Source organism: Nanorana parkeri, unplaced genomic scaffold, assembly GCF_000935625.1.
Source record: "Nanorana parkeri isolate BGI_ZX_2015 unplaced genomic scaffold, ASM93562v1 scaffold518, whole genome shotgun sequence".
NCBI classification, from domain to species: Eukaryota; Metazoa; Chordata; class Amphibia; order Anura; family Dicroglossidae; genus Nanorana; species Nanorana parkeri.
Window position 1 is genome coordinate 35,964 of NW_017306786.1, and position 20,838 is coordinate 56,801.

At 37.4% G+C, this 20,838-nt stretch overlaps 1 protein-coding gene across 1 annotated transcript in view; it reads right to left on the minus strand.

The window, feature by feature from the left end:
* Positions 1-20,357, minus strand: part of LOC108790981 (mucin-5AC-like) — a 38,873-nt gene extending 18,516 nt beyond the window's left edge. Inside the window, exons 1-17 of the mRNA XM_018561341.1 lie at positions 20,291-20,357; positions 13,422-13,550; positions 12,447-12,506; positions 11,446-11,707; positions 11,231-11,345; positions 10,207-10,297; positions 10,023-10,129; positions 9,581-9,797; positions 8,473-8,598; positions 8,277-8,388; positions 7,561-7,699; positions 5,739-5,849; positions 5,524-5,593; positions 5,053-5,190; positions 3,985-4,149; positions 271-365; positions 1-111 (exon numbers count right to left, since the gene is read on the minus strand). The exon at positions 1-111 is cut by the window's left edge and continues 22 nt beyond it. Coding sequence (XP_018416843.1) covers positions 1-111; positions 271-365; positions 3,985-4,149; positions 5,053-5,190; positions 5,524-5,593; positions 5,739-5,849; positions 7,561-7,699; positions 8,277-8,388; positions 8,473-8,598; positions 9,581-9,797; positions 10,023-10,129; positions 10,207-10,297; positions 11,231-11,345; positions 11,446-11,707; positions 12,447-12,506; positions 13,422-13,550; positions 20,291-20,357 — 2,115 coding nt within the window. The remainder of the gene's footprint in view (positions 112-270; positions 366-3,984; positions 4,150-5,052; positions 5,191-5,523; positions 5,594-5,738; positions 5,850-7,560; positions 7,700-8,276; positions 8,389-8,472; positions 8,599-9,580; positions 9,798-10,022; positions 10,130-10,206; positions 10,298-11,230; positions 11,346-11,445; positions 11,708-12,446; positions 12,507-13,421; positions 13,551-20,290) is intronic.
* Positions 20,358-20,838: the final 481 nt, after the last annotated feature.

Sequence of the window (20,838 nt, forward strand, 5' to 3'; positions counted from 1 at the left end):
CCATCCTCTCAGATAAATCCCGGCTTTAGAGCAAGCATGTACGTAGGAGGACAAGGCTGCACACATGCACTCCTCACTCTTGGCACAGTTACATGAATCAAACATACAGTTCTGTAGAGAAATGAGCATTTTTAATATGTATTATCTATAAAGCACAGGCCATTAGTACTGGCATAATTTTAACCAAATTAGTATTAAAAGTTGACCCCCTCTTCAGATTACCGTAGTTTAATTTAGTGGCGTAAGGTAGAAATTGGGTAAAATGCAAACCTTCTGGTAGGTGTTTGGATTGATTCTTGAGTGGCATTCTGCAAACGGTCCCATAGGGTCACTAATCATTGAGCACCAGTGTGAAGCATATTGCTCTGCAGATGTGAAATATGGAAAGTGAGTACAATAAACCCTTATTATCATTAAACATCACAATAAACATTAGTACTTCGTTTACATATTAGTTTACGATAGAAAAGATGATGATGAATCCTTTTTTAATGTTTACTTTTCATATTTTTAATGCAAATATTAAAGTCCAGTATATTCAATAAAACATGTGCAGGCAGTCCCCGAGTTATGAACAATATAGGGACTGTAGGTTTGTTCTTAAGTTGAACAGAAAGGCTGGTATGTTGCGCTTGGTGTTGATAGATCTACTTGGTTTTAAATTTCCTCGTGTATATCGTTAAACCGTGTAATAATTAAAAAACTCTACATATTACACCTGTGGTGGTTGTTGTATTGTAAATAATAATAAACGGGGTGATTGTAGATATACGTGCTGATGAACTCTGTGAATAATACATCTTTTTTTGTTTAAGTATTTGATTGTTTGTGTCTCTTTTCGGTTATTATCTCTAAAATGTGAGATTTTCTAGATTCTAAATGGCATGGTCTAGTGAATCCCACACATCTTGAATAAGTGTATCCACTGTGTGTGTTTTAACACGTCACACTGGTGAGTGTGAAATTATGAATATAAGAAAAATGCAAAATAATTATTCGTGATTATTATCAATACATATATTAACCAGTTATAATAGATTTGATGATTTAAACTCCATAAAGTCTTGAACAAATAGGTGATAACTATTTCATAATAAATAGTAAAATTATGTGCTATAGTGAAAAATGTTCTGTTTACCTTCACGTGGGTTAGTTACAACATGTATTCAATGTAGCATTCAATGTAACATCGCAACACTTAACTGTAGCAAAAAGTTCAATATGCACAGCAAGTTAAACTTAGTATAGTCATACACTTGTTCTTAAGTTGAATTTGTATGTAAGTTGGAACTGGTAAATTTTTTAAGTGCAACTCCAGCCACCCCATTTTTAAAAAAGTTTTGAATAGCATAGGGAATGGTTAACCCCCCTGTAACGTTTGTTTTGCTGTGTGTGCCCCTGTTCAGAAGATTTCACCTTACTTTCTGTCCCTGTGACAATTGGATTTCGAAAATTTTTGTTTGTCATGGAAACAAGGATTGGTGATAAAGCTTCAGTGGAGACACCTTTTTCCCATGATCACTCTTACAGGAGGGAAGTTCCCTTCCTAGGGGTAGATTTCCTCTCACTTCCTGTTGTCTCAGCGACAGGAAGTGAGATTAAATCTTTCTAATGAGGATACAGACAACAGTAAAAACCTCACAGAAACCCAGAAGAAGAGGTGGGTACCCCTCGTCTGCACATCTAACAAGAGCCAACTTCCTATAATGTACGTATAGTACTATGAACCAGACCCAAAAAGGCGGACATTCATCGTCAGCACAAGCCCGGTAGCATTACAACTACCCCTGCTGTACAGTAAAAGCCTCCGTTTGTAAGTAGGAGTCGTATGTAAGTCAGATGTATGTAACTCAGGGACTGCCTGTAATGGCCAGTTTTTATTAAAATGACACTAAACTCAGTAGTTAAATTTCAAAAATGCATTCAAGTACCCTAACTATTAACAAAAATGTAGCTTATTTGTGCATGAGTCAGCTGTTGATTCTAAAAGCATCTCACTCTCCTTCCTGCTGGAGTGTGGCTACTTTTGTTCCATGGTCCCTGTGTGAGTTGTAAAGTAGCCACACCTCCAAGCTCACTCCTGTGAAGGACCACAATCTCAATACAAATTAAAAAACTAAATGTAGGATTGTAGTCCATCATGGAATGAGGTTGGAGCGGTGGCTACTTTACAACATACACAGAGACCATGGGGAACAAAAGTAGTCACCCTCCAGAAGGAAGGACAGTGTCAGCATCAATTAAGAGATGATTTGAGGAAATACAGCCGAGTGATACACAAATAAGCTAAACAATTTGAATAGTTAAAGTACTTGAATACATTTTTAAGATTTAACTCCTGAGTTTAGAGGTAATGTAAAGAAATAAAGTACAGTATGTCTGTTCACTGAATGATGATGATATAATTAAGGAAAAAAACTAATTTTTACTATGATAAATTAAAGTAAAATTTTCAGTATGGGACAGGATAGCAGGTGGCGGATGATGACCTGGTACTAGCTACACATGTTAGTTGCAGTGCGAGTGCAGGTGCAGTGTGCTTAGAAAAAAAAGGCGCTGCTTGCTGCAACTTGGATGGGGTTTCCAGCAAAGCGTGACTTACACAGAGTTTAACCCCTTCATGACTGAGCTTGTTTTTAGTTTCTGTTCGTAAATGACTGACACACTTTTGACATTTTTGCTGTGTGATTCTTCCACGTCAGTAATATACTTTCTTACAAAGTGCACCCACACATATTATATATTGTTTTTTAGAGGACAGATAGGGCTACATATTTATATCACATATGTGCGTCTAACGCCTCACTTAGGACAAATAAAATATAAAAAAAGAGGAAAAAACCGTTTAAAAAAACACTTTTTTCCCAGTTTTGATTTGTAGTATTTTTTTTACAAAACCAGCACAGCTAAAAAAATGCAATAAATACATTCATTTATTTGTCCCTTATTTTATTTTATTTTTTACACATTTTTTTATTTTTTTTACACTTTTCACAATTTTTTTTTTTTTTTACACTTTTCACTTTTTTTTTTAACTTAAAAATGTTATTTTATTTATTTAATTATATCAAGCAGATTTTGTGAATTAATCTCACTGTTACTGCATGATAAATTAATAAATTTTTGGTTATTATCAGGCTGCTTCAAACTTCAGAACAGCCGATAATAAGTTAGTGACACTGATCCTGCAGCAGTTCAGGATTCAGCTGTTACTAAATGTTTTCTGATTGTTGCAACAACGATCAGCAAACAAACATTCTTCTTCCAGGAATAGATACATTGTAGGAATAGACACATTTTGTATCTATTCATGAAAGAAAAAAAAAAAAAGCCAGTATAGCTTGAGAGAGATATCTCTCGATCTATACGAGCTGTCAGAATGCCGGCAAAAGCCGGCATCTGTGTCCGCTTTGCTTTGACTCTCAGACACCCGATATTAAGGTATCGGGTGTCTGAAAAAGGTTAACCCTTTCATTAATGAATGCCTCTGTAGTAAGGGCAGCCATTAATGAATGTTAAAAGCTGATTCTCAGCGATTAACAGCCCTCTAAAGCAGCAAATAACTCGTCACGTACAGTGTACGTGACAAGTCATTTGGTCCCTTTGTGGCTGGACGTACAGTGTACGTCTCCCGTCACGAAGGGGTTAATGATAACCTATGAAAACCACATGGAAAATGCACCTAAAGCAAGCAGCATCCATGCAATGCACTGCACCTGTGTATGTGCCTATACATGTGTCATGCCAAATTTTGATACAGCACATCAGACCATGCAATGCCATCCGGCTTCATGGGGTAAAGAAAACAGCCGCTATACACAATACAATGGATTTATTTGTTTGCTCATTTAAATGAACACTTGTTCTCGTGATCTTGCAGCCTGGTCAGCTACCTTACACAAACACCTTAAACAAATAGTGTATATTGTAAATAATTTGGCATTTGTACCTTGAGATTAACCTAGGTTGGAAACAGAGACCTACCGTTTTCAATGCTAAGAGAGCAAGGATTCTCAAAACTGGTGACAACACTGGGACAGCTAGCTTGGGTCTTCCAGGTATTGGCAAATGATGCAGCAGTTCCTTCAATCACTCCACTGAGTACTTGGAAATCATCAGCTTGAATGCTGTTATAATTTCCACAAAGACCTATAGTACATAGAAATAAAAAATACAGTTATTTTTTGCAAGCATTTCTTTTAAGTTTAATATAAGAACACCAAATGTTTAATGTTTTGTGCTTTTTTAACTTCAGCCTATTAAACGTTAACTTTCTTGAAAAGATCAGATCTTCTTTCATTCTAAAATGAGTTTAGTGACCCCTGGTGTAAGTGATTAACTTTGAAATGTTGCTTTGCTGCTAAAGCTAAACTCTAGGCAAACAAACTTTCATTGAAATATATTCCTCTATAGCTACAAAGTTCACCATATCTCTTTCAAGACTCAGATAGTATAAATAAGTAAAATATGCTGGTGTTAGTGGTAGGTCAATCTAATAGTCTGCATGGGGTGAAGCTCTGGCCACACCCTTTTCCCCAATCTGGGGTATAATGTAAGTCTTCCCTGGCAAGAGCAGTGTGATTAGAAATAGAGATTGCATGCAGGCGGTGCTGGAAAAGCCTGTAGGTCTAAGTTGACCTAAAATACCTCATAACTAGCCAGGAGGCTAAAGGTTTGGTTGTGTATTGGATTGCACTGACACAGACTGCAAAGGAAAACTCTTTTGCCTTTGCAGAATTAAAATAATAAATAAAGGTATCTTCTATTGCTGTTGTATTTAAGTGGATGTCCATTAAATTGTCAAAAGGGATTTAAGCCTTTATAAAACTGCCTCAACAAGAACACTTTACATTAATCATCTTCATCATCATATGTTATATAATATTATATAAATATATTGTATAATAGTTTGCTACATAGTTACTTAGTTAGGTTGAAAAAAGACACATGTCCATCGAGTCAACCTGTTGCCAGCTTTATTTTTTTTGCATGCCTGTCTACTCGGAGAGACATCCATAAATATGTGTACATCTTTTATTTATTATTACTTACCACACACTTGGTTCTTGTAGGATGGATCAACACTGATGTAAAGCTGCATAGTGGGGATGAGCTGGATTTGGAGTTGAACTCCAATCTTGGTTTGTACAATGATGTAGAATGTTGAAGGCTTGAAAATAGTAACACTAGCTGTAGACCAAACATATATTTATATGGATTAGTGCACATACAACCATTTCCCAGGTAATTTATAACAGTACATACACTTTATTTCCTTAAAAGGATCAATGTACTATCATGAATGTGTGCTATACATCATGGATACTTTGAGTTTGTGATATTATAAGTAGTTCTGTCTATGGATGATTTTGGAAACAAGAAGATGAATTTGTCTCAGAATTAAACTAATACAATGGCCAATTGGTTAAATGTTTTCCTCATTCCTGAAAAATTAACTTGGATGAGAATTATGAAAATTTGCACAGTGTGTGCATTTATTAGTATTAAGGCTTTATAAGATACCTGTAGAGACTGGTAACTGAGTGTACATTGAGTTCACATAGACACTGCCACATGGTTTAACGTAGATAGTCTGTAAGAAGGAAAAATAAAAAACAATATGTACATTTTCTCCTTGTTGAATAGTTTGTTTATCTAATTATCTAATGACTGGGTATAATGTATATATTGTATGAAGTCATCACCAAGACACAGTGGTATTAGATCACAGAACTTACATCTTCTCCGTCATTTAAAGTGAGGGCAACACTCTTTAAACAGGTTTCAGAGTCAGTCAGACCACACTTCAACAATTCTCCCAGAACACTGAATGTGTTCTTGTTACAAGTCTAAACAAAAGAAAAGTCATTAATGATTACCCAAGAATAAAATAAGATATACTACAAGTGCAGATTCACTGAACTACAAGACATTTTTCAAGAAATAAAGAATTATTCTTTATTATATCTCAATCCAGGAAATGTGGAACTTTATTGTGTTTTCATTAAGTACACATTGTAAGATATATATATACAGTATTTTAGTGTATTGCCGAAGCAGTGCAGAGGCTGTTCAACTGAAGGTTTCAGCAGGCTTAGGGCTTGTTTACAGTTACACCCACTTTGAATAGGGTCTTTACTCACATTAAAAGAAACAAGTTACCAATGGGCAACTGTAATAATCTTAATTGTTAAGGCTTGTCTACACCATGTCCATTGAGCCGTGTTTTTCTGCACACTACCGTATGTTTTGCACAGGACACATTAAAAACAATTGTTTTCTATGTGCCTTGTTCATATAATTCATGTGCAGTGCTATGCAGAAAAATGCAGCTCAATGGACATGGTGTGAACAAGCCCTTAAATTAGTGCAGTCTTACTGCTGCGGACATACTTGAACTTTATGTACTTACATATTCACCATGCTAAAGCAATAGGTTCAGGCTGGGTGTCAAGCTGTAAGACCACCAACGAGGCTGTGCCATCTCCTGCTTGAGCTCAGTGCTAACATACCCTCTTAAAATGTTTATTATAAAGGTGCTGTCAAGGTTATATGAAAGAATTTTCATGTAAGTGTTGAATGATTTTTTTTTTATCCTCCACTGGGCCCTGACAATGGGATAACATTTTGGGTCTCACAGGGAGAGAATAAAGTTAAATAACAAAAGATACAGCTGACTTTGAGAGGTAAGTCTACACTAAAATAACAAAGAAAGAGTAGAGGTTTAGTTTAATGCAAGATCCTGACTTGTTCAGTTTAAGAGCTTTAAGAAAGCTGCCTGAAGCTTGTTAATGGCTTGAATGCTTAAACTGATTGCCCTCTAGAATGCCATTTACAAGCTAAGGAAACAAATACCTATTTGTTTAGAAATTTGTAAAAGTCAACTTTGTGCTAGTTTCAGAAGGTAAGACATTATGAAACCCCTTTGGAAGACATACATCTTTAATTATGCCTGATCAAAGGTGTTGCTTGACCTGAAAACTGTTATATGATTTTTTTTTAATTCTTAAAATAACATCATATACAAATATTTTTTTGCCTTCCTTACTACTTTAATTTATGACCAGTACACCCTGGAAATAGCCAAATTATTTTGTCATTTGATGGCATCTGTAAGACAATGAACACAACCTTTCGCAATCTAAAATGACAGCTAAAGGAAACATATGCATTACTGACACCCCCTATAAAAATGCTAGTTGCCTGCTTTTTATGTTGATCCTGTAACAGAACAATTTGCAGATCAGGAGTATCAGCTTTAATCCAACCCACCCTGATGCTGTATACTTATTCCATGTCAGTGACTCGAATTATTGAAGTCAGAAACAGTCAGACAACTAGCTTTTTCAGGAGGAGCTCATCAAAAGGAGGGCACATTTCTAATAATGGAAGAATATATAGGGGTCTATATGGTTTCAAAGATACACAAGGATATCCAACCATAGATCATATTTTACCAGCACATCTCATTATTGTGTTAACCAGTTGTTAGGTATAACAATGTAGACTGTTTTATGCAGTTTTTATTGAGTTCTGTATCATAATGGTAGCCTTGCATACCTTAGACAGGACATAGGAGCAATCACCGTGAAAGTTGTAAAGTGATGTATCAAAAGAGGTGATGTGAGAACCTCCCTCAATTGCACAGGTTCCCTGACAATTCCTTTCCACACAGCGCCATTTTCCCTCAGAACAGGTGCTAAAAAAAATCACATAAATGTCAGCAAATATTCTTATATAATGTCTGCTTAATTTCATACATGAAACATTTTAACAAGGAAGTAAATCCAACTTAGATACAACTTAGAGTTACAAAGGTTTGTCCACCTTTGGGGCTAGTCTGTTGTACAACACAGGTTAACCTACACTTCTTCTCACACATCCCACCTGTGCACCTATGACATTACTCCAAACAGATGAAACCCCAGAATGTAGTGGTGGCCAATGAACCACATCTCACTTATCCAGGCCAGGCTCCAGAGGTCAAACTAACTGGATCCGAATTCCTGTCAAAACTACTATTTTTCTCTGAAGCACCACAACTATGGTGGTGATCTCCCAACCCAGACGAGTTCCTGTCTATCTATCTATCTATCTATCTATCTATCTATCTATCTATCTATCTATCTATCTATCTATCTATCTATCTATCTATCAATCAATGTATCCAGTAAATAGCAAATTAAGGCATATAATCTTAGCAGGATATTGACCTATATATGATGGTACAAGCTACTACTTAAAAAAAAAAGGAATATATTACAACTTACCATGACTGACATTGCACAGAATATCCTGAACCTGAGGAATAGATTTTTCCATTGTATGTACAGGAACACTGCTGTACAGGGATGCAGCCAGAATTGTTAATGTCATCATAGACAGACCCTAAAAAGGATTGATTTACAATAAGCTATGTGATTCACTAACTCACTAAGCAAAGTTTAATCTAATACCAAACCAGGAATTCACCTGAAGGACAGAAGCAACCATCGATGCAGTGGTTATCACAGACTGATGAGCGGTCAGGGTTGGTGCAGGTGTTAGGACATGGACTTCCACACTCTTGGTACTCAAGGTTATAGTTACACTGAAGAGCTACAATAAAAAAAAATACAAGATTTCAGCTGATGAAAGCAGACAGGTTCACTTACTAATGTCACAACAATCGTAAAAGAAACTAAGGAGTGAAAAAAAATGTGGAGTGTTCTTGTGTGTGTGCGTGTGTGTGTGTGTGTGTGTGTGTGTATATATACCGTATATATAGATCACTAAAGAACACAATTCTCAGAAAGGCTTTTTTTATTTTATCTTAGGTCGGTAAACATGAAAACTTGCAAATATTGAATGTCTCATTTATGATTTGCAGATAACAATTGGAGCACTTGGTCTCTTAACCAGTTGACATCCGCGGTGTTAAACCCCCTTCCCATCCAGGCCATTTTTCAGTATTCAGCGCTGCGGTACTTTGACTGACATTTATTCCGTCATGATTATCAGACTAATCAGACCTGCTCTACTAAAAGAAGCCTGTTGTTTTCCAGATGTTGAAGCTAAGATTACACATGCAGCTGAATGAACAAATGATCGCCCGTACGCCACCCTTCTCTTACACCTTTCTACTGCTTCAGATGGATTTAAAATTAGAGACAATTTGAAAGGATAAAAATATTGCTTTGCTCTTTCAAAAAATCATAATGCTCTAAGCACCCAGTGTGATGGATGCACTCTATTAATTATATTAGCTGTATTAGCACTAACACACTTTATTACCAGTAAAGATATAAAAGAAATAGTAAAAAAAATATGTTGTGTATGACTGCTGTATGGGAGGGTGGAGATGTAAACTGTATACATGACTGCATACAAGGCTGTTGAAGAGGTTTTATATATGGCTGCTGAGGAGGGGGAGGAAACTTCTTATATTCGCAGAGTAAAAATTGAACTGTGTGTATATCAGCTATGAGAGAAGAAGAGTAGTGAACTGTCTTTTAGGTAGCTGTGGGGATTAAATACTGTCTATGTGGCTGTGTGGGGGATGGGGAAATAAAATAAAGTAAGACAATAAATGGAAACTTACGGCAAAGTTTCTCAGTTCTCCAGTTACTGGGTTTCCCACCAGCATGGGCACACTGCCTGGAATACTCAGTGAAGGTATTACAAAGACAAAAGCCAGTTGCATTTAGGGAACATCGGCAAAGATCCTGAACACAGGCATCAATGTACAGAGTGGGGTCTACAAGGCGGTTACAAGATGAAAATGCAGAGCTAGTCAGGATCACCTCACACATTCTCCTCTGTGAGGAAAAAAAACAATTAATAATTAGGTGAGTGTTCCATTACACCGTTGAATAAATATTACAAATTAAATATAATATGTATGTTGGCATACAAGATAATGCACAAATGCAGAACTAAAATATAATTAGACATTTTAACTTAGTAAAGTCTATTCTGAATTTTAGCCTCCCTGTACTATATAATTAATCTGCATAACATATCATTATAAAATAAGTTCTTACAGAGTCTGTGCAGTTGTTCTGGGGTTGGATGATTAGGTCTTGACACATTTCTGTTGGTCCATTCAACTTTTGCATGTTTCCATATTGGATAGATGTCAATTTAGCATCTAAAAACAAAGAAATGCTTTTAGTAGCCTGTCTCTAAGGTACCAACTTCAAATTCTAAATTATGTGTTTATCTTACTGTTTGAAATAAATTCATTGTAGATGGGAATGCTGTTAAAGTCACCACACAAACCACATGTCTGATTGGCAAACTTTGAGTCCAATTCCAGCTAGAATAAAAACAAAATCACATATTGAGATGTTTAGTCAAATACAAAAGAAAACAATGAGCTACTGTAAAATACTTAGAATAATTTAAAATTATTATATTATTTTACATAGAAACAGGTTCACTTATATCAAATAAACACTTACATATTCAAGTTGATCCTCTCACCAACATTGCTATTACAGCATGAATAGGTGTGTTTATGCACTCCTTTATTACTTTGATTTTTTTCTTTAAATACTTATAGGACTGCACTTATGTTTACTCTCCTAAGCCTTAATGCTTTAATTGATTTTGTTGCATGTTGGGAGATATTCCCTGTCCTGTCCCAGTGACAAACTGTCAGCAGAACAGGAAGAAAAGAGAAATCACACCTTGTAGAGACAGAACACAATCTAAACCTGATACAGACAAAGGTTTTAACCTTTAACCTTTATCCACATTTAAAACAAAACAAACTTTAGTTTATGGGCATATTAACCATTTCTTACCTTGTTTAGCTTTTATAAATGTGCCCTAGCTCCTTAATAGGGATAAGATTTGGATTTGCCGCTAAAATGGGTTCCCAGCAAATCCCTGGAGAAAGTTTTCAAGTCAGGAACTTTTGTGCCAAACACTTTGCTACCAGAAACAAGGAACAACCTATAATACAATGGTCAGCCTTTGCCGCTGAGCAGGTTAGTCACAAGAGCCAATAATTCAATGGAGTAATAACCTCATATAGTCCGTATGTGTTGGAACTGTTAGGGAGAGTTGACAGCTCTGTCTAGATAGAAATAGCCTTTTTTTTTAATCTTCCCGTGCCTTTTTATTGACAATAGCTTGCTAATTAGATTTCATTAGTAGCCATTTTCTTTGCAGAATTTATGACCAATGGTAAAAAGGAAGACATTTATTCATTGGTATTCTATAATGTTTTTCTATTTAACATTACCAAAATGGCATCATCTTCATTCCACATAAAATTCAGACCCAGCTTGGACACCACTGTGATGTATATGCCATTCCTGTCAATTTGGACTCCTGAGAAACTATATGGCAGATCCACCCTGGTAATAAATGAATGCAAGCCACATTAGTATTCTGATTTTGAAACAGAGATGAAAGCTTGACTTTTTGAAAAGCAATATTCAAAAAGTGTACACTCACTGTTCTCCATTGAATACAATTTTTCCACTGGACATTTCAATAGAGGCCCCATCGATCTTCATCATAACGTGGCTGATGGTGGGAAGGCTCCTGATGACGGATCGTCTGATCTGGATATTGAATTCCTCATAGTTGCTCTTGCAGTTTGAGGCATACAGGTAGTTGCAGGTGCCAGGATAATAAAAGATGTCACCATCGAAGGTCTTATAGTAAGAGTTACCCCATGTGCTGCAAACACGTCCATTGTGAGCAGACGTGACACCTGTGTTATAATAAATACTTTTAATTAGCCCTTATGCTTTTCTTAGTGATGACACAAAAATGCTGCTTCCTGTTCTCCTTGCTGAAGAGGTTGTTGCACCTGAGGACCTACAAAGCTCATTACTTCCTGCTTCTTCTTTATTTATTCTGGGGATCTGTGCTTTTTTTCACCGTTCCTGCTGCTTCTTTAATATTCCATATCTGACCCCTCATTGGACCACCAGTAATCAGTGGGGAAGCTTTGACATGAGGAAGCAGAGTCCTGCTTCTCTACCAAGGTGGTCACCTCCACACAGATGCACAGTGTATCTGGTAAGTCTTTAATGGGGAAAAGATCAGCTGCATGGAGCCTAAAGGCTATTTTGGTGACTAGTCCTTTGCCCTCTGCTTGCTTTTTGTGGACACAGCTTGTACAGTTCAGGTACTCTTTAACAGGTATTGCCAAGGGCTGAGGTCTATTCTTCATTCATGTGATTAGCATAACCCTATATCATGAGGTTTTATTTATAATTATTTTCATATAAGATCCACATAAATTTTACCCATAATCCACACATTTTTCCAATTTTCCAACTGAATCCAATAAAAAAATAGTGAATCTTGAAAAGACCCCTATATGTTTATTTCCATTTCTTCCTGCTGGGGTGCACATCAGTTTTACTTATGCATGTAGACTGTTCAAAATATACAGCTTTTGGATACTTCTTAATAACATTTTCTAAACACCTCAAGGTACTCACTTCTTAGCACAGGAGGTGTTGTTGGTGCAATGAAGGTCAGCTTGGAAGATTTCTCTACATCTAAAATAGCAAAGTAAATATAATGTTATAAATATTGATGATATCATGGATGATTTAAAAATGTTTAACATATAAAAATATACAAAAAAATAAAGACCTAATAAGGTCAAACAGTGAGTTCTAATGTTAACCATACATGTCTAGATTCTCTCATTCAGCCTATGGGCTGAACAAGAGAAAATCAATAGATTCCTCCATCCACACTAAACAGCATGGATGGAACAATCTCCATTGCTGGCAATTGTATGCAGGGAGCCGCAGCACATGCAACAGACTGAACACCTGAACAGTGACGGCATCTGACAGGATGCAGCCACTGTTTGGTGGATCATTTTTTACCCAGGTTAGCTGATTTCTCATAAATGATCTTGGCCAATTACCCCTCAAACCCCCCAAAAGGCCCCTTTTCCCTATCTTGCTATTACAGGCTCACAAGTGGTCCCATGGACCCATTTTACCATTCGTGTGCATTGCATTACCCCAGCATGTTGTTTTGCAAAAGTAGGGTTTAGCCACTTAAGAGCGTGTTTGCCACATATGGACTTCTATTCCTGCTTGTAAGAGATGTTGACAGAATCTTCCTTTTGCATTGCAATGATATGACCACCTTTAGTGCAAGGATCATGGCCACATTTATATTAGGGCTGCAGCTAACGATTATTTTCATAATCGATTAGTTGCCCGATTATTTTTTCAACGAGTCGATTGGTTGCATTAAAATCTCTCTCTCTCTCTCTCGCTCTCTCTCTCTCTCTCTCTCAATAGTTGGCAACTATTCTCATAATGAAATATTATCGATTAGTTGTTGCAGCCTTAATCTATATTTTGAAAATTCAGGCATAAAGTGTGTGTGTGTGTGTTACAGTATTACATTTACATAGTTGTTCTACTGTGCTGATGGTTTAAATGACTTACCCTGATCATATTTATCCCTCTGATTGTAGTACCAAGAGTTGTCTGCTTTGCTGGATTCCTGTGTGTTAGTAGAACTGTAAGTCTGCTGCCTGCTGCCAGCAAATGGGGATTCATCACTAGTTCTTTCGCCTGTGGCAAGAGTATATTATTAGCAATGTGTATAGCATTATTCCATATATGAATATTCAGGTATAAAAAAATAATTAGTATCTTTATCACAATGGAAATTTATATTAAATCAGACATTCCAGTAATTTGGGAGTTTTATACTGGCATTCATTACTGCTCAGAAAGATCATTGTATGTTCTCGATACTGCCTTCACCCTCCTTTCTCCAGAAGCAAAGAGCCATCTTTTTCAGGCATCATACAGGTTCAGAGTGTACTTCTGGAGCCACACAACCATTTGTCATGCTCCCTCTACAGCAAACCTATGCTCTGGGCTGTGTGCACACATATTGTCACACACAGATCCATTGCTGCTGCGTATGACCTTGTGATCTGCCAGGAACCAACAGTCCCATGAATGGCTAAAACAGGAGAAAGGCTTCCCTCTGATTACATCAATCTTCCAAGATGTTTCTTTCAGGCCTAGGCATACACAGTCGACTGAAGGGCAAGAACTTCTTTTAATTATATATAGTAGTTTTTCTTAATGATATTGTTGCTGTAAATTGTAATATGTCTAGCATTTATGTTTATACAGACTTGTAAAGTTATTGAGAGCTCCACTTTAAAAAACAATTTTCCAAAAACATGCATTTGTGAAGTCAAGGAATGTCGAAGTGCAATCAGGACTTCCAAGCTGCATATTTATTCAGGAATATTGATTCAGAAAGTGCTGAAGTATAGGATTGGCAAGAGCGACAACAGTTATTTGGACGTATCTAGTCCTTACCAGTTTCTGGAATGAAAGCACTGCTTTTGTTGTTGAAAACCTCACAACGTGAGCTGCAGTGTCTGGGAGTGGGAGCATGTGGGACACAAATAACCGAGCATTTGGTTCAGTCAGGGAAGATAATGGTTTGTTTTTTACTTTAGGCGTTTTGTGCACCACATACAGTAGTAATTGGATTTGGTACCTCTTTAGACTGACATATATGGGCCTTTAGTCATACATTAACAGCAGCTACAATACATGTAGTCCACATGTCTCAGCACAGTGGTTTATGCCTCACATGCATATTACATTATGCATTTATCATTCAATTAAATACATGTGACATACAGATGGATATGTGCACCTAGAAGCTATTTATGTTGCATTAAGTGGGATGGCTCTGCTCAAAAGATGCAGCAAATACTCCTGTGTGCAGGAATCACCACCTCACTTAGTTAACCAAAATGCAAGCTAGTTACAGGTGGAAAAATTCTGAATGTAAATTTAACATAACATTATTTGTAGAGATATGTGCATCATTCAATAAGGTTGTTTACTCAGAATGTGGTTATTGGCTCTGCCTGGTCTGTAGTATGTGTCCACACTAGAAGATCCTGTTGTTTTTAAACCTTCATGTTATTATCATGATTGTACAATGTATGGTTGATGTTAATAGATGTTGATATTCTTTTGTTTTTGGCTTTCCAAGCTAAATAAAGATTTCTAGCTCTGGGAAAATAGGTGGGGGTACCTGTTGAGGTAAACTGTGCTGCGTAAATATTGACTTTGAGCTAAAGGTTTTACGCTTCCAGCTAATCAAATGACAGCTGAGGAAACATAAGACAGATAAGCAAATACAGTCACAACTTATATGACTACACAGCACGACTGTCTGTGGTTAAGCTGCACTGTCTTTGTTTGAACACGGGCCATATTTGTTTGCAGTGGGGCCCCTATAGCAAACCCATTACAGGGCCTAATAGTTTCTATAATGTTCATCTCAAAGGCAATTCCTCTAGTGATAAAGAATTCTGAATGGGTTCACAGCAATCATGTAGAGGTTCCTGAACTACTTATAAACTACGTAATTATTTTTGCCCAAATACGTTTGCCAAATGCTATTGCTGTCTGCATAAATCAGTGAATAGGCAGACAGTGCTGGGCCCCCCTGATCTTCAAGGGTCTGTAGCAGGCACATATGCTGTTGTTATGCAAAAAAATATAAAATGTTCAATTCAAATGACAAATGGAATGTCAAATGCAAAAGGGTTGATTTGGCTTGGTGTGTAAGCTTCATTTTAAAGAGTTCCACCCAATACGGATTTCTCTGCTTTGTGTTAAAAGGTTTATCCCCATTGGTTCAATATTTCTGTCTAGGAACCCAGCATGCAAATTCACTTACCACTAACACAGATTTGGTAAAATAATCTTCCCTTTTCAGCAGCAACTGTTGTTGTGTTTGGCCTAAGAGAATTTGATCTCTATCTATTGCTCCTTGTCTATAATTATGTGATATTGGCAAGAGACCATTTCTAAGCAGACACATCAGATGCTGGTCATACCTTGGGAAACCATGACCATTGTTCATGAAAATCTAAATGTAAATTTAAACTTTTCATAATGGTTTAAAACTACAGAAATATAATTCCACTTCTGGAATAGTTCGATTTCAAAACCCCAATGTCAACAGTGCTTGCAGGACTTTTGCATTTATTTTACATTGTTTCATATGACAATACATATTTTACTGCTCCCATAGATTTTTCAGGTAGTTGACCAAGCTAATCCTCCCTTCTTGTAAATGTAAAGAGGAAATTAAGGTGTTACATATATAAACACTGCTTAAGTCCATCACTTTGTTGCATAAGAAATAGCAAGGGGTCCCAGGGTTACATGTGTCTCTGTCTGTCCCTTTTAGTCCCCGTTCACCCCTAAGCATCTTGTTGCGCAAAACTATGCACAATTAAACATGCAAAATGAGTAATCCTATTCATTCCTATTGCCCCTCTTTACACCTGCTCATTTACACTAATGTCTTAGAATCTACCAGCTGTGACTTAACATATCCTTGGATCAGCTGATTGAAGGATCCGGTCCGAAAGTCTGTGAACGAACAGAGCGGGCAGCCAGTCAGCTGCCAGCTCTCTTCAGGTATTCTGATATGTCACCATACAACACATGTTTGCGTGCGTGTATGTGGGAGTGGGGGCTTTAAAACATGTTTTATGGGTTTTTTTAATCCTTTTTTATGTGTGAGTTGAATTTTTTTTGCAACTCTAATTTTTTTTAACTCTTTTTTTTTCTCTTTATTGTTATCACATAGGGGATAAGAATCCCCCTATGTGATAGCAAAGATGATGTGACAAGTCCTATTTATGGAGACATCAGGGGTATTTAAGACCCCTAATGTCAGCTAAGGACCCCAAAGAAGCTGATGAAGGAGAGATCTCCTTCACCAGCTTCTCTCTGGCTTCTGTAGCCGGAGAGTGACAGCAGAATGCGGAAGTGATGTAATATATAACACTTCCTGCATTCTGACACCAGAGAGGAGATTGGAGGGAGATCAGGTGCTGATCTACTCACGATCCCCTGTCACAGAGCCGTCGTGTCGGTCCCGGGCTCGCACCAGGTACAGCGGAGCTCCGGACCAGTGAAGAGGGGGCCTGCGGAGGGGGGGGGGGCACACCAACCGGCACCTCTATAGCCACCAGACCGCTTGCATGTAAACAGGCATCGTTGCCTGTTTTAAAATGTTGACAGTCTCCCGCTCATGTGCGGCACCCACGAGTGGGCAGGGCTAACAGGGCTGTTACATTCAAGAAGCTCCCGGCTGGCTGTTTAATTACAACATGTATTTTGTCAGCACACGAGTACTTCACCATAACTGATGGTGCTTCTCCCTCACCCTGTCTGAGCCCTGTCTGAGCTCTGCTGTACAGGAACTGCAAGAGGCTGATACCAAGCAGAATTTAGGAACTTACACTAGTTCCTTTTAAAAATAAATGTAATGATTGAATACAGATTACTCAGACAGCTACTCAGACAGCTCACACTACACTTCTTTAGTCAGATAAACAGATAACTTCATAATCTTTTGTTTTTTTTCTTATTTGCTTGGAGTTTAGGTTTAAGGATACATTCACATTAGGTCATTGGGGTAACGCAAATATGTTCTGGTGCGATATTGTGGATAGGATCCCAGTGTACCTTCACAATGCCCTTGAGCTGCACTGCAACACAGTACAACTCACAGGTTCCTGTGATTTGCACACCCCTGCACAAAAATGTAGGGCTCCTATTTTTACATGTGTTGAGGTAAATTGCAGATGTGCTCACCAATGGATGCGCTTCAGATTTAAATTAGTTGAATTTATATTTAGTAAGCCAGGTACTTGGTATATGATTATAACTTTGAACATGACTAATGACTTCCTAAACACATTTAGGTTGTTATTGGTGTTATTGCTTTGAATAGCAAATTATAGAATGTTAAAAATTATTGAATCACTTTGGTTAGGACTCTGAAGGAATGACCACACATCTTGTCATTCATTGTCACTCTAAAGAATCTAGAGTAAATAAATAATTTGTTGCATCGTTGTGTGATGTAAAGGTTCCCATTTACCCAAGAATGTAATTTATTGTTTCATAAAAATAATATGAAGAGCACAATAAATTGAGTCTAGATCTGTGCCAGCATCTAAAATCTAGTGTAATTTGGGAACCTGTTCACTTGACACTCGCATGAACGCAATAAACTAGTATTACTCATACATAGATATAGAAATAGATTTTCCAGTGCTGGTTTACACCAAAAAGGTGCCTAGCTCTCGTTTGCTCAGCTTTGATCATTCCAAACTAACATGTTTATTTGGATTTATAGAGCAAATAAGCCATGAGTCCACTCTAAATTCTTGTATACACAAGCGTCAAAAGCAATGCCAGAAGATCAACAGCTATTTGCTGCCATATCTGTCAGTTTTGACTGGAGATTATTAAAGTACTTTCCTGAGAGAAATATGTAAGCTAAACCGTCTAAATATGCTTGTTGGCTGACTGTAATGCTGATTCTCTGAATTCAAAATGTTCTGGGTCACTGACCCAAGAAGCAAGAAGGTCAGCATGACAAAGGCTAGCCATACATGACTCAGCAAAAGAACCAACTAAAGTCTATTTAAAAATCAACTGAGCTAGGTGGAAAATTAAAGTAACACTAAACTCAGAAGTTAAATCTTAAAAAATGCATACAGGTAGCTTACCTATTAACAAAAATTTAGTTTAGTTGGGTATCACCCAGCTGTAGATCCTCAAATCATCTCTGAATTGGGCTGACACTGTCCTTCCTTTTGGAGGGTGGCTACTTTTGTTGCTCGTGGTCCCTGGGTGTATTGCAAAGTAGTCACCACTCCAAGCTCTCTCCCATGATGGATGAAAATCTCACGTTTAGTTTACTAATTTGTATTGAGATTGTAGTCCATCACGGGAGTGAGTTTGGAGCAGTGGCTACTTTATAACACACAAGGGGACCATGGGGAACAATGTAGCCACCCTCCAGAAGGAAGGAAATTCATTAGTAATTTGTGCTGATAATTAATAATGTAAATATCAACAGCCGAGTAATACACAAATGAATTACAATACAGCTTTCTCACATGCCCTTCTGAACACTGCCTAAACAACAGCACTTCCAAGGGAACAAGAGTGATGTTGATTTCAGCAGTGTTCTGTGAGGGCATGTCAGATCACAGGAGAGCTTGTGGGTGAAAGCTGTGGTCCAACACTGCAATGTGCTGGCAGCACAGAGTTTTAAAATCTTGTTGCAGCACCAAGCTGATACAATAGCTGCCATATTTATTTATTATTATTGTTCTTTCCATTCTTCAGTTTTATTTTTTCCATTTGATCTTAAATACTTGTTTTCAATTTCCATTTCATTTATAGAAAAATGTGGGGTGATTTACAGTTTAGTTAATTGCTTTAGCTTTGGATAGAGTAGGGGGGATTTAGAACAGCTTTTTTTGTCATTTGTGTTTCATTAATGAGATTTACCTTCACTTTATGTCCTGTAGACTCAACAGGAAGTGAGAGAAATCGTAGTTGTCACAAGAATAACTGCCTACATTGGAAGATTTCCCCTATATTCCTGCTCTGGTGGTGACTCTAAATTTTTACCTTCAGTTTCATCCTGGGTGACATTGGCAATCAGGACAATTTGAGAGAGCAAATGTCTCTAACCGTGATTCAGACAGAAGTGAAAACCTGACAGTGGTTGTATCCTATCACCACTCTATCCAAATCTAAAAGAAAAACATTTTGCCCTTAGTTAGACTTTAATATTTAAACATTGTCAAAAAAGGAGTTGGATGCTTAAACTGAAATAAGATTCCTCCGGATAGCAGCAATGACAGATACAGCCCACCAATGCCCATCCCTCGTATTCCTGTTTTGTTTTTCTTTATTAGGTTGAAATATCTCTCATGCAAGTGTTGTCAGAATGGATAATATGGTCCACCAAGACAATGTAAGGAGCAGTGACATGGTTTGATGCAGGGAAAAACAATAGGTTCTGTTTGATGCCGCCAACACATGCTCATCTTTCCTTTACACCCCACTGTTCCTTTCAGCTTCAGGGAGCAAAGACGGTACCCGGTACTTCTGGGAATGGAGGTTCATGTGATTCACACCCCTCCTTTCATGTGACAGCTCTGTCTCTCGGTGATTAGCCTAGCGATGTCACGTAGGGGAAGGGAGAGATCCCTCAATTCTGTCTAGAGTGATTGATTGCTTACAGAGGGCTTCTTTCCTTTCTTCCAGTAACTGAAAAGAGTGGCAGGGGAATGACAGAAAGTTGAGTATGTGCTGCTGGGAGGGAACATTAAAGTGAATGTGTTGCATTCCCCTGTATGGACAAACCACAAGTTACCAAAAGAAACACATTTTTCCAAGCTCCAGCTTTTGGTGTTTTACAACATGTAGAAATAAAACCTTACCTGATATTTCTTGATTTGCAATCTGGTTGCTTGATAGCTCAGCAGCGTCTTTTATTGTTTTGGACATTGCTGCTGTATAAAGTCATTTTCAGTGTTATTAATTGTAATAAGTACATAAGAGGCAGTCAGCAATAGTTTGTTATTTGTTCTGCCTGGTATTTCAATCACAATAAATAAATGCCATGTCTACAGATCTGATTGTTTTCAACCTTCAAAAACTGTATATGCTCAAAGTATTGAGGATCATTGTATACCACTTTTATGCACAACTAATGTGCCAGTCCACCCTAAAGTGAAATTAGAGTTTATTCAGCCTATGGCTACTTATATCTCATGGACACCAACAGCAGATATTCCTGCCATAATTTTCAACTCTGTTCCTGTGCAGCAGGCAGGTTTAAGTGTTGCTGCCTACCTTTGTATGGTCCAGAAGTTCTTACTGCATTCTCCATTATATTAAATAAGTAATACAAATACAACAGAGATAGAGGTACCCCTAATGGCAAAATCAAGTGTACAGACCCAAGAACTCAAATGCAAACATTTCA